This window comes from Rhineura floridana, chromosome 7, assembly GCF_030035675.1.
Source record: "Rhineura floridana isolate rRhiFlo1 chromosome 7, rRhiFlo1.hap2, whole genome shotgun sequence".
NCBI lineage: Eukaryota > Metazoa > Chordata > Lepidosauria > Squamata > Rhineuridae > Rhineura > Rhineura floridana.
This window is the reverse complement of record NC_084486.1, coordinates 36,558,372-36,572,769: the sequence shown is the minus strand read 5'-3', so window position 1 is coordinate 36,572,769 and position 14,398 is coordinate 36,558,372. Positions and strand designations below refer to the sequence as shown.

The window sequence follows — 14,398 nt, the reverse complement described above, 5'->3', positions numbered from 1 at the left end:
CACTGAAGAACTCTATAAAAGAGATGCAGGGATGACGGATTCATTCATGAAGGAACCGTATGATGAACCGAAATTTTAGATAGAGTTGCTACAAGTTACTGAGACTGAATGTGTCCAAATTTTGACACATATAGGCACATGTAGTCTCCCCCCCCAAATTTAAAGCAAAGCTGTCCCTGGCCACATCCACACCAGACCTTTATTGCACGTTAGACAGCCATGGTTTCCCCCAAAGAATCCTGGGAAGTATAGTTAGTGAAGGGTGCTGGGAGATGCTGGGAGATACCCTGTGGAAGATGTCCTGTGCCCCTCGCAGAGCTTCAATCAGAGCGGCTGATTGTAAAACCACTCTGGCCACTGGAGCTCTGTCAAGGGAATAGGTCTCCTCTCAGCACTGTTCACAAACTACATTTCCCAGGATTCTTTGGGGGAAGCCATGACTCTCTCAAGTGAAATAAAGGTCTGGTGTGGATGTGGCCCCTGATTAGCCAAGCCAAGCAGCTATGAGTCTGGCCATTTAGTACATTAACAATTGGTTCTTACTGAGCAACCCCGGGCTAATCATTGACTCCAATGCTAAATTTCTTAAATTAATTAAAAATCAGCTAGGCATTTTTTAAAGTTTTAAACTGCAGAAGATGAAGGTCAGGGTATGGGGCAAGGTCAGTAACAGGAATACAGCACTCTGTGAACATTGCTGATTTTTAATTAATTTCAACAACTTATGAGAACACTGACAGAACAAATTCCAAAAGGGGTCTGTTTTCTCTCTCTCTCTCTCTCTCTTTTTACACTTTTAACTCTCGATTCTCTCTGACTGTTTTGGGTATCACCATGAAAATTTAGAGGATTGTTAAGCAAGTGTTTCTGAGTTCAGGACTACAAGTTTTGTAAGGTTTTGTTTTGAAATGAGCTTATGGGAAGCATCAGAATGGCATGGAAGGATATTTTCAATTTAATATTGCGGAATGCAAAAAATCCATGATGACTATAGTTACAGCCACTCTTGTTGCTGTATAATGTGTTCTTGGTTGTGGTGCAGCACCTAGAAAAATATGTCGCCACATCAGTTTGCTAGTCTTGTTGTTTCTGTTGCTCATATGCTCAGCACTATAACTTCAGCTCTGTGAAAATATGGGTCCTGATGAGTGAGTATAGAAATGTTACTGAATTGGAGGACAGATGTGTATTTGGACACAAAATGGCTGATGTTACTTCTGTGTTCTGCTGCTGATAGGCTTGCATGCCCAATTTTTACTCAAGAAGAGGCATGTATGCCTTCCAACTTTACTGAGATTGACTCAGCTGGAGGGTCTGCCACACTTCTGAGCTAATTTAGTTTTTCCATGAGCAGCAATTCCTTTCTGTCAAAAAATGCAGTTTCTTCACAAAGTGCTGAGTCAGCAGGGTAAGGTTGTTTGCTAAAGAAGACAGGTTTACAAATTGAGGAGTTTGCTACAGAGAAAGCGTGGACTGCTTGAAAATCTTTTATAGAATAGGAAGTGACATAGTCTTGGACTGTGAATTTTTAAAATCCAACAATTACTTTATCGGGGTGGGGGGAGATCAAGATGATTATTTATTTATTTATTAAACTGATATCCGGTCCTTCCTCCCAGAAGGAGCTTAGGGCAGCAAACAAATGACAAAACACAGAAAATATATTTAAAACAAAACATCTTTAAAGAAAAGATAAGAAAAAATGTTTAGTGGCATTTTCAAGTCTAGCAAATTTATGATGGCAAGAGCTTACTTTCACAGATACTCAAGTGGACCATGACACTGAGATACAGTGGGAGAAAAAACTGTTTCACAGTGTAGGATTAGCACTGTTTCACACATTACATTATCATTAAGCCTGAATTTGCCATTTGACAACGAGGTGCAGTGAAATCTAGTGCTATCATGATTGTGCTTGAATGTTGCATTTACAAGTACATGTTGATTGCATTGCATTCACATGTACACCTTAAGAACATCATGTGTGAAATAGTGCTTATGAAGCTTGTTCACAGAGATTGCCTTGTTTACAAGCCTCACCTCCTGTCAGGTAGTTTTGTAGCAAAAGGCTTCTGAATGGGAGCACAGTTATATTACTGGCATCTTCATCTAGTATGATGGTACCTTAAGGCTAGTAAATAAATAAATAAATAAAATTTTATTTGTGAGTCGCCTATCTGGCCGAATTAACAGCTGGAGTTGGAATTATTTGTCCCTCTAGAGCAGCCTTTCCCAACCAGTGTGCCTCCAGATGTTGTTGGACCACAACTCCCATCTTTCCTGACCATTGGCAATTCTGGCTGAGGCTGATGGGAGTTGTGGTCCAACAACATCTGGAAGCACACTGGTTGGGAAAGGCTGCTCTAGACAGACTTTTCTACAGCAGTTTCGCCTCTTTTATATCTTGGAGGTCACTTTATTCACTGGGTAATGTGAGGCTGCTGTAAAAGCTGACCAACTGATACTTCTCTAGGTCCTCTATAGGTTTAAATACCTGACTGACAATTCCATTGTCAGGAGATGGGGCTTCTTGGATACATTTGAACCCACCCAATCCCAATCTCCCATAGGTCAAAACTGAATACAAACCGTGCAGAAATCAGGGAATTTACGGTGTTGGACTACAACCTGGGAGACCAGGGTTCGAATTCCCACACAGCCATGAAACTCACTGGGTGACCTTGGGCCAGTCACTGCCTCTCAGCCTCAGAGGAAGGCAATGATAAACCCCCTCTGAATACCACTTACTGTGAAAACCCTATTAATAGGGTCGCCATAAGTTGGAAATGACTTGAAGGCAGTCTATTTCCATTTCCATTATAATGTTCAACATGACTTCTGCCTCCTCTACGAGCAAAAGGTAGGAGCAGAGACATGACACCTGTACTCTTTTTAACTCAGGTCTTATTTTGTGTAGGAAATGTGATTTTCCACCCATGTTTTTAAGCATTTAAAATTGTCCTCACAATACAAGTGAAAATATCATCCCCATATTTCAGGTGGGGTTTAGCTGAGAAACAGTATCCTATGACACCCTTGTAAAATGTAGTTTTCTGTCATTATCTCAAGCTGGAAGAGAATGGCTGAAGATTGCTCTGTATAGTAGGGCCCTGCTTTTTGGCGGCCCGCTTTTCGGCATTCTGCTAATATGGTGGCTTTCAATTAGAGTAAGACCCCACTCATACGGTGCTTGTTCCGCTTTTACAGTGTTTTTCAGGCGCTGGGCACCATTCTATTGAATGACTTCTGCTTTTCAGTGGGTTTTGCTTTTAGGTGGTGGTCTGGAATGTAACCCGCCGTATGAGTGGGACCCTACTGTAATCTACCCAAAGTCTTGTGGTGTTAATTCTTTAAAAAGGAAAATGCAAGCTGCAGGGAAGAAGGTTATAAAATGGATTGCAGCAGCAGTGCTGGGGAGGGGGAGATTAACCTTTTCCCAGTGGCCATTTGTGTGATCAAAATCCCTCCCAGCTGTTCCCTCTATTCCCACCCTTGTAGATGGAAAAATCTGGGGGCAGGACTTTGCAAAAATGGCCCATTAGGAAAGGGTTAATTACCAGAAGGTGAAAATTTGAATCTTGAATGCTCAATAATGCTAGTACCCCTGCTCAAATTCTCATGAGTAGAATCTGAGGCAAGCACAGCCCACTTTGAGCAGCTTCCCTGCTGCTTGCATTCTACAACCTCTCAGATTACCTAATATTAGAAACTGAGAAGACATATCCATCAGATTGTATAAGGAGTGATTTGAAGGGCTGCTCATGAGAAAAACACTGGGGGGGGGAAGCCTACCACTTTACGGGAGACTGTTAGAACATGGGGTTCTTCTCCAGGGAGTGGGCTTTTGTCCAGGGCCAGCGCAAGGTATGACTGGACCCTTGGGCACCAGCCTGCCCTGGGCATGCAGCTCCTGTGTGTTCCACCTACCTCTCTCCTGTATTCTGCTGCTGCGCGTGCTGAGCACGCAGGGCTGCCATCAACCAAGAAGGCGGTGGAGGCTTCCCTAAGGGGTTGATACCCCACCATCATCTTGGTTGATGGCACACATGCATGGTATGCTACATGCGCGCACATGCCTGCCATCAACCAAGATGGCGGTAGGGGCATATGCCCCTTAAAGAAGTCTCCAGCACCATCTTGTTTGTTGGTAGCCCTGTCTGTGCGCACAGTACGCAGAGCAGCAAAAGATAGGAGAGGTAGGTGGAGCGAGTGAATGGGCGAGCGGCCTTGAAGCTTCCTCCCTGCGATCAATGGCAGGGACCCTGCCGTGGATCGCGGCAGGGGAGCGCTACTCTCCCACCCTAATGAGGGGCCCTTCAGGGGCCCCTCAAGGCTGCAGGGGCCCTTGGCCAGGGCCTGACCTGGCCACCCTTTGGCACCAGCCCTGCTTTTGCCCTCCTTCAGCAGTTTTACAGGGAGCAGCCCTTCAAATCACCCCTTGTGATTAAATTTTTTTTTCAAGTTTTCAGAGGGAATATTTGTCAACAAAAACTTTTGAGCCAAGTGTGGGAATGTTCATGTATCCCAGTCGATTACTTCCCTCTCTTGCCACCACTTCTATGATAATGTTTGTGTCTCTCCCTCCTGCATTTAACAATAAAATACTAGGAAATCAATAATGAATGTCAGGGAGTATCTAGGCTGCTTAAAAAGTACCTAAAATGCTACAGTAGAAGTTATCCCTTCTCCCTGGACACTAATTGACAGTGGCTGTCTTGGATTTCCAACAAAAAAAATATTGCACACAAAACATACTCCCAAGTTGCTGCAAAAGTCCATCTACTTAGGTTACACTGTCAACTCCATAGGCAGAACTCGATTACATGCAGATACCTTGCATTCCATTGACTTGTATGCAGACACCTTCTGCTGTTGCCATTCACAAAGCATAAAATGAAAATTCCAAGTCAATTTTGAAACTGGGCTATGCATGTCTCTCTAACTTTCTATCTCTATGATGTCAGCTGCCCACATAATTGCATCTCAGCTATAGCAGATGAATGCATTCTGAAAGAAGAGACCAGATTTTCAGACAAGATCTTCACTGTGTACTTCATGAAAGTTTATTGCAGTACATTTTCAGTCCTTAAGTTGAATGGGACTTGTTTTTATCAAGAATGAAGAGATGGGTGCTGCTCTCACTGCACCACTAAACGTTCTGATCAGTTTTTCTTTCTCTTGTGTCTGTAGGTTCATCAGTGACACAGCTGCTTGCTCGTGATCTAGACAATGACCCTCTTGTGTATGGAGTTGTTGGAGAGGAAGCAAGCCGATTCTTTGCTGTGGAAAGCATGACTGGAGTTGTATGGCTTAGGCAACCATTAGACAGAGAGGTAATGAATGCTATTTTGCAGTAAATATTATTGTTCATCAAGCTAAGGCTATGTGCATGCCAGCTCCTTAAAAAGCAACAAGACCATTTGTAAATCAGGTCATTGTTGGACCCTATACATTTACGTTTGACTGTCAGGTTAGAGGTGGATGCACAGAATAGAGCAGCCAGAGTGAAGGCATGATGAATTAAGATGGAGGACAATTAAGCTGTGTGTGCCATTTTTGGCTGCAGGCTGTTTGCAATTTTTTGACCATTGCACTGTCTGCTGCCAGAGAAGAGCTTCTGATAAAGAGTTGGTACAAAGCTGGTGTATAGCCCAAACAATGTTGACATGAAATAATAATATAAATGTGTGCTGAGCTGAGTTTCAGCTGACACTATGCCAAAGGGCACTACTTGGAAAATCACTGATGCCAGGGCTCTGGTACTCATATTATCCCCCTCCCAGACAGATTATTATAATTCATGGTCTACATATTATGGGGATCCACCCACAATTATTGAAATTCATGTTATTGGATAATTCCAACCTCCTGACCCATGTTTGATGGGATATATAAAGGGATGTATTTACACTTTAGAAAACAGCTTTTTCTTGGGTGGGTGGGATTATCTTTAGATTATTTTTTCTTCTTTTCTTGCTGTTCTCTGTTCTGCTCTGCCCTGTTTTCAAATTGCTTTGCTAAGTTGAAGGCTTCAGGCCTACCCACTTGTAGGTAACTATGTGTTTCTTTAATATTCTAGGAGTAATAATATACAAGTAGTGGGCTGGAGGGAGTTTAGGACGAAAATATGATTTATTCTGTTAGTTCATATTTTTATTGTTTTAATTAATTAGCTTATTCAAATATATATATATCACATTACTTTAAGATAGTTTCCAAGTTATTTTACGTTACTGTAGTTTCAAACCCCTTTAGGATGCACACCTTAATGTGGTGAGGAGGTTTGAAAGTGTTAAAGAAGCTAAGAGCAATGCCGTCAGGTGTCTAGACCAAGAGGCTAAACTCCTAGCAGGGGCATCCAAGGCAGAATGGTCAAAGCTGAGACACCAGGCTAAGATGCATCCAAACTCAGAGGAAGGCAATGGTAAACCACCTCTGAATATCTCTTACCATGAAAACCCTCTGAACAGAGTATCCAAAATGCAACACGAGATAGTGCTGGAAGATGAGACCCCCAGGTCAGAAGGCACTTACCAAGCTACTGGGGGAGAACAAAGCACAAGTACGAGTAGTGCTGTGACTAATGACGCAGCTGGGTCAAAGCCGAAAGGAAGCCCAGAGGCTGATGCGCACAGATGCAAAAGAAGAGTCCAGAGTTGTACAACGCACACAATAGGAACATGGAATGTGAGAAGCATGAACCAGGGTAAGTTAGAAATTGTCAAGCAAGAAATGGAGCGTATCAGCATTACAATACTTGGCGTGAGTGAATTAAAATGGACGGGAATATTTTATTCAGGAAATGGGAAATCAAGAAGAAACGGGGTTGCTTTAATAGTGAGAAGTGATGTAGCAAAAGCAATTAGGAGCTACAATGCAAAGTCTGAGCAAGTGATATCAATGAGATTAAACAGGAAACATAAACATCATCCAAGTCTATGCTCCAACAGCAAACGCAGAAGAAGAGGAATTGGAGAGATTTTACGCAGAAGTACAGGAGGAAATGGATCACACAGCAAAACAAGATGTGCTGATAATCATGGGGGACTGGAATGCAAAAGTAGGGAACAGAGAAGAACTAGGAATTGTGGGGAAATGGGTCTTAGGAGACAGAAATGAAGCAGGAGAAAGACTTATTGAATTCTGTGAAGCCAATCATTTGTTTCTTGCAAACACATTTTTGAAGAACCGAAAAGAAAACTGTACATGTGGACATCACCAGACGGTCAATATAGGAATCAATATAGGAAGCTGCTCTGAAAATACTTAGAAGAAACAAATCACCAGGAACAGATGGCATACCAACAGAGTTGCTACAAGCTACTGAGTCTGAATCTGTCCAAATTTTGACAAAATCTTGTCAAGAAATATGGAAAACTAAACAATGGCCCACAGACTGGAAGCGTTCAATATATATCCCAATTCCAAAGAAAGGGGATCCCAGGGAATGCAGTAATTATCAAACTATTGCCTTAATATCCCATGCAAGTAAAGTAAGGGTCAAGATTCTACAACAAAGGCTCTTACCATATATGGAGCAAGAAATGCCAGACGTCCAAGCTGGATTTAGAAAGGGAAGAGGCACCAGAGATCATATCGCAAACAAACTTTGGATAATGGAACAGACCAACCTTTGACTGTGTAGAACATGAAAAACTATGGAATGCTTTAAAAGAAATGAGGGTGCCACAGCATCTGATTGTCCTGGTGCACAAGCTATACTCTGGACAAGAGGCTACTGTAAAGACAGAATATGGAGAAACTGATTGGTTCCCAATCGGAAAGGGTGTGCGACATGGGTGTATTTTATCACCCTATTTGTTTAATCTATATGCAGAACATATCATTCGGAAAGTGGGATTGGACCAAGATGAAGGAGGTGTGAAAATTGGAGGGAGAAATATCAATAATTTAAGATATGCAGACGATACCATACTACTAGCAGAAACCAGTAATGATTTGAAACGAATGCTGATGAAAGTTAAAGAGGAAAGTACAAAAGCAGGACTACAGCTGAATGTCAAAAAGACTAAAGTAATGACAACAGAAGATTTATATAACTTTAAAGTTGGCAATGAGGACATTGAACTTGTCATGGATTATCACTATCTCCGCACAGCCATTAACCAAAATGGAGACAATAGTCAAGAAATCAGAAGAAGGCTAGGACTAGGGAGGGCAGCTATGAGAGAACAAGAATAGGTCCTCAAATGCAAAGATGTATCACTGAACACCAAAGTCAGGATCATTCAGACCATGGTATTCCCGATCTCTATGTATGGATGTGAAAGTTGGACAGTGAAAAAAGCAGATAAGAGAAAAATCAACTCATTTGAAATGTGGTGTTGTAGGAGAGCTTTGTGCATACCATGGACTGCAAAAAAGACAAATAATTGGGTGTTAGAACAAATTAAACCAGAACTGTCACTAGAAGCTAAAATGATGAAACTGAGGTTATCATACTTTGGCCACTTAAAGAGAAGACATGTTTCACTAGAAAAGAACATAATGCTGGGGGAAACAGAAAAAAAGAGGAAGGGCAAACAAGAAATGGATTGATTCCATAAAGGAAGCCATAGACCTGAACTGACAAGATCTGAACAGGGTGGTTTATAACAGATGCTATTGGAGGTCGCTGATTCATAGGGTCGCCATAAGTCGTAATCGACTGGAAGGCACATAACAACAACAGTTTCAAATATTATCTTGGTTTTATTTTCTATCAGTCCTATTACACCATTAAGATTATGTAAACATTGCCAATGTAACTTTCATTTTGTTCCATCTTTTATAAATGTATCATGGTTTTTCATTACAAAATCTAATTCTTAAGAACATTATACCTTTAATACGCTGATGTATTTGTTTCAGTTATAGTTTTGAGTTTGCATTTTCCTCCTGTTCCGGTGTTGGACTACAACCTGGGAGACCAGGGTTCCCACACAGCCATGAAGTTCACTGGGTGACCTTGGGCCAGTCACTGCCTCTTAGCCTCAGAGGAAGGCAATGGTAAACCCCCTCTGAATACCGCTTATCATGAAAATCCTATTCATAGGGTTGCCCATAAGTTGGAATTGACTTGAAGGCAGTCCATTTCATTTTTTTCCACCAGGTTGCTGCTGAGCAAAGAGAACCAGGGAGATGTATCCAATAAAGTTTGATGCATATTGTCATCATATTGTGTGGGTGCGGTTTGAAATTAATCTGCATCCAGCTGTTCACATCTTTATTGTTTGATTCATTTTTATCATATTGACTCCATATACACACCAGTGGGCAGAGCAGGGTGATGATGACCAAACAGTTTTGAAGTTGGTGTGAAGCTGGCTTAAAGGGAATATGCATTCATTCTTAAAATCCCCAGATTTTTGGAGTAAAAAGGGCTGGAGTTTGACTGATGTCGTGTGTCCCTGTATTCACAACACAGAGATGGAGACACACTAAAACCAGTATAACTGCAAGTGTGTCCACAGCCTAAGGCCTGCAGCGACTCTGTATTCATTGACGCATGGATCACAGGTGATGATTCAGCCTGACACCACCAGCCAGCTCTGGCCAAGAAAGGAAAGGCTTCCTTGGAATAGTAAAAGCCGTGTGGTGGTGTCACATAATGCACTATATAAAAATTTCTGAGTTAGTTGCTAATTGCTAATTTTGTTAATCAGATTTGCTAATCTGAGTAATTTAAAGATCTATTCTTGCTGCCTTTGCTGGATTTTACAGCATTACTGGAAGTTTCATATGTCAGCCCAGTTGCCTCTTTTTTCTGTCTGCATTGTATTGTGTTTAGGGGTGTGAAGCCCCTGAAATTGATTGGTGGAGTTAGTGTGATAACTCAAAATGTTCAGTTGCTTGATAATTATTATTTATTTACGCATACATTTCTATACCACTAAATCAAGAAAAATCTTCTCAAATCAGTTTACATAAAATCAAAAGTAAAAGCATTAAAAAAGCAAAAATCAGAACGTAAAGCTAGGCCACCTGGCAGGGTAAGCTTCTGTAGATAAAATCATTTTAAGCTGGCATCTAAAATTAAATGCAGAAGACACCTGCTTAATGTACAAAGGCAAGGAATTTCACCACGATAAATGCCCTATTCCTTGTGGCCACCAAACAGATGTTATAACGGACAGTTAGCAATGCTTCTCCAGCAGATCTCAAAAAACAAACAGGAGTGTATGCTTGTATCCCTTAGAAATACAAAGCAGTTGCATTTGTGAGGGAAGAGGAAATTACCCATTTGGCTGGCACTGAAACACTACGCAGGGAATTTTTGAGGACTTAAGAGACCTGACAGCTGGTATGGCACAGTGGGGGGGAGAGCCTGGCTGGGAGTCCAGAGTCTGTGAGTTCAAATCCCCGCTTGTGTCTCCTGGGTGTCAGGGCCAGCTAAAGATCACCCCCACAGTGAGTGGCTCACGGGTTATGTGCCCTGCCACCTGTGCAGCCGTCGGCAAGCTACATAGTCCCAAGGAGCCCAGTTGGCCCCCAGCTGGCAGTTGCGTATAAGGAAGGGGCTGGCTTGTGCAGCTGTGGCAAGCTGAGCAGGCCCTAGCCAGCTGGAGAGGACTGGCCTCAGAGTGAGGCAATGGTAAACCCCCTCTGAATACCGCTTACCATGAAATCCCTATTCATAGGTTCGCCATAAGTCGGGATCGACTTGAAGGCAGTCCGTTCCATTTTTAATAGACCTGGATACTAGGGATACTAATAGACAAGGTGCAGCAAAGAAGCTGAAGGAATGATACAGAGTACACATGGACTGGGAAAGAAGAATCTCAAGGCTGAGTAGGATGCAAGGAATAGAGGCAAGGGCCTAATTAGAGAGAGGACCGAGGCAATTTCACAGCATGAAATAAGATGCTCAGGGTTTTTACATAAAAAGAAAATTTCCACCAATCTGCTTATCTAAATAGAAGGAGACACAGAAAGTTCAGCAGGTAAACAAGTGGCATGTTGGAAAATGGCTGATTTGGGGTAAATAGTAACCCATCACTGAAGACCCTCTTGCCTCAAAAGTCTTCAGTGGTATGGTGCTTTTTCCCACCCACCGGTAATTTTGGAGCTCTGGGTTCTTTAACACTGCCTGTTGAAATTAGGGATGGGGAGAATATTGGCTAAATCAGATTTATTACCAGATTTTGACATAATCTAATAATCTGCTGTCATTGGCAAGTTTTTTTAAAAAAATATATATTTGAATTTTACGTTACTGTCTTCGTAATCAGCTTTCCTCTAAGCTGATGCTTTCTTAACTTCTGTCTAGGTGATAACAATCGCCATTAACAATCAAAAGTACTGCAAAACAACAAGAACAGTAAAATGGAGGGGGACAGTCCTCGTTAAGCAGCACAGCAATTAGCCTGACGCAGGAGACATAATTAATGGGCGATTAACTGCCGAATTGATATTTAAATAGAAAAAGAATCGGTGTAACAAGTGCCTACAGCATAAGCACGTTCACTAACAATTATGTTCTTTTTTTTGCTGGAAAAAAACCTGTGAATTGGCAATTGCAAAAACAATCAGGAACAAAAAAAATGACAGATCGATACTGAAAGCTGGACTGTTAGAATTCAGACATATAGGAACCAGCTACTGAACCCCATCCCTAGTTAAAATCAATGGAGACTTTTTGTTATGAGGCAAGCAGTTCTTCATCAGTGGATTTAGATTTGATTGATTGATTGATTGATTGAAGGAATATTTATACCCTCCCTTTCAGCCTGACAAGAGAGCTCCAAGCAAAATTAATGTATAATGGTGATGTACAATATCTGTGAGACAACAATGATAGTAAACAACCACTCTCCATGTTGTTGCTGTTGGAATATCAACCATTGTTAGAGATGTGGGCTTTATACCCTGAGATCATGATCTCAGGCTGCTAAAGGCAGCCAGCAGAGCAAAGCCATGGGGAACACAGGAACATAGGAAGTCACGGGGAGGTGGGAATGGCCTGGGGTAGGATTCAAGCATCATTTGGGGGGGGAGCTGTTCATGGTGCCTTGGCTCTGCTCTCTCATTTGAGCGGGGGCAGTTACATATTTGAGCAACCCTGTGTTAAATATTTGCACTATCCTTTGTTACAGGATTATGATTTAATTGCCTCTTGCTGTTTCTCCCATCTTATTTAATAATCATCATGCCTCATAGTTGTCAACAGATTAGAAGCTATAATACATTGGCCACAATTTCCCTGGAGGATTTAAAAGAGGAAGTCAGGTCTCTTCTAGGAAGGAATGCTATGGCTGCCCATTTTTAATATTTTTAAATTACCACAATGTGGCCAAAACACCCTCAGAGAAAATGAAAGTCCTTTTGCATTTAGGGGTTCAGTTAAGCACCTAAAAAGGGAGGAGGATTAAGAAATTGTGCATAGTAAGAAACAGCTGAAAGCTAGAAGGAGAAATTAAAAAATCCTAGTGTATTTCAAGTATTCAGTGCACTTCACATACCTTATTTCTGTAATCCAGTGGTTCCCAGCCTTTATGAGTATGGACCTTCGTAAGCTCAAAAACTTTTGTGACCCCCCCCCGCTAATTGTAATGTTAGCCTCTGTTAATTGAAAAAATGGTGCACGGCAAAATCACATCTCCAAATATCCCTTTCCATAAAAAGCTCCCTGCAGACAGGGAGGTGTTGCTTTGTTTTCTTAATACAAAGGCCCAGTCAAATTGGGATCCCCCTCCCCCCTGACAGTCTGAAGATTTACAGTCCTGTCTCCCGACACCAGTGGGTTACAGTGTTGGGCTAAGAGCCAGGTTCAAATCCCCATCCAGCCAGGAAGCCCACTGGGCGACCTTGAACTAGACAGTCTCTCAGCCTGACCTATCTCACAGGGTTGGTGTAAGGATAAAATGGGGGGGGGGGACATTGTGCACCACCTTGAGCAACTTGGAGGAAAGGTGGGATATAAATACAATAATAATTAAATAAATACATTTCAGCCGCAGTATGTGGACCCCAGCCTCAGCCAACCTGCTGAGCTTTTCTAAAATCATCATCATCAAGAAGCAGCAATATGGTAGTGGTGGGGATGCTACATTGTGAAGGCAAAAGGGTGGATAGGTTGAGGAGGAGGTTAGTGCTTTTAGGCCTTGGGATGATCATCGGAACTGATGACTTGGTTAGCGTGTACTTGGGGAATGAGAGTGGAACAGAAGACAGATCAGCGCGCACACACAAACACACCTGCCCCTCCTGCAAGCATCTGTAGGTATGAATGCATTTGGGCACGTGGGAGGGGGAAACCCTCAACTGTTGCAGCATCTGGGAGGGAGAAGTTGGGGGGATGGAATGTAGGTGGAAGAAAGGGGGGACACTGGCACACACTCTTAGCCTCAGAGATGCGGAGCGAGCAAGTCCTGAGCTTCCTCACTGCCCCTAGGCTCCGTCTTGGCTGAAGGCAAGATCTGGGTGGCCTTGCAAATAAGAGTACTTTTTAAAAGGAGGTGGCAGCGAAGCAGGAGTCAAGAAAGGCAGGCAAGCTGGCTACCAGGAAGGAAGGGGGAAAGCAGCCTTTCTTTGCAGCCTTACTTCTTTTTGCTTCAAGAAAAGCCCTCTCCTCTCGTTCTGAGTAAGTGTTGTCAGTAGCGGCAGTGGGAGGAGCCAGGACCTGGGATAGTAATCCCCACTTCTTCTTGGTAGCACCTCCCTCAGCCTCCTTTGACATTTGCCATGTGTGGTGTAGGCAGATGCCTGCCCTTGGCATGCCTGAAAGATGCTCTGGCGCTTCAGCAAAGTCCTCCCCTCTTGGGGAAGGTGTCGTCTGCAGCGACACTGGGGAGCAGACAGCGTCCAGAGAGTGAAGACTTTTTTTAAAAAAAAATCATTTCTTTACTGTTCGTGGGCCCCTCTAGATTACTTCATGCATCCCCCCTGGAGGTCACAGCCCCCAGGTTGGAAACCACTGCTGTAATCCTTACAAAAATTCTGTGAGGTAGACTAGTTTGTAGTTCCCACTCTGCAGCTGTGGAGCTGAGGCAGAGAGAACAGTAGGTGACTATAACTTAATGAATTCATGATGAATTAGGATTTTAACCAATGTGGGTTGCTAGAGCCACTGGGTAATATGTGAATTCCCTTGAAGTAATGACAAGAATAGATAAGACCTAGCTATGAGGCAGTCTGTTTAATTCACAATCATTTCCTTGTAAAATTTATAGTAGTGTATTATAAGCAGAGCTTGGAAAAGTTACTTTTTTGAACTATAACTCCCATCAGCCCAATCCAGTGGCCATGCTGGCTGGGGCTGATGGGAGTTGTAGTTCAAAAAAGTAACTTTTCCAAGCTCTGTCAGACAGGCAGAAGGAAGAGACTGTAGGGAAGATGCATTTGTGGTATTTTGGTGAGTAGGGCATCAAAGCATGTTAGGGAAATAGAGGCAGATGTG

At 42.5% G+C, this 14,398-nt stretch overlaps 1 protein-coding gene across 19 annotated transcripts in view; it reads left to right on the top strand.

Annotated features, from left to right (window-relative positions):
• CDH23 (cadherin related 23) overlaps nucleotides 1-14,398 on the top strand; it is a 785,528-nt gene that overhangs the window by 194,424 nt on the left and 576,706 nt on the right. For all 19 annotated transcript variants that reach the window (XR_009763949.1, XR_009763950.1, XM_061635232.1 and 16 more), the window contains exon 4: nucleotides 5,191-5,333. Coding sequence is in view for 17 of the 19 variants with exons in the window: in XM_061635232.1 (XP_061491216.1) it covers nucleotides 5,191-5,333 (143 nt within the window). In the remaining 2 variants the exon portion in view is untranslated. The remainder of the gene's footprint in view (nucleotides 1-5,190; nucleotides 5,334-14,398) is intronic.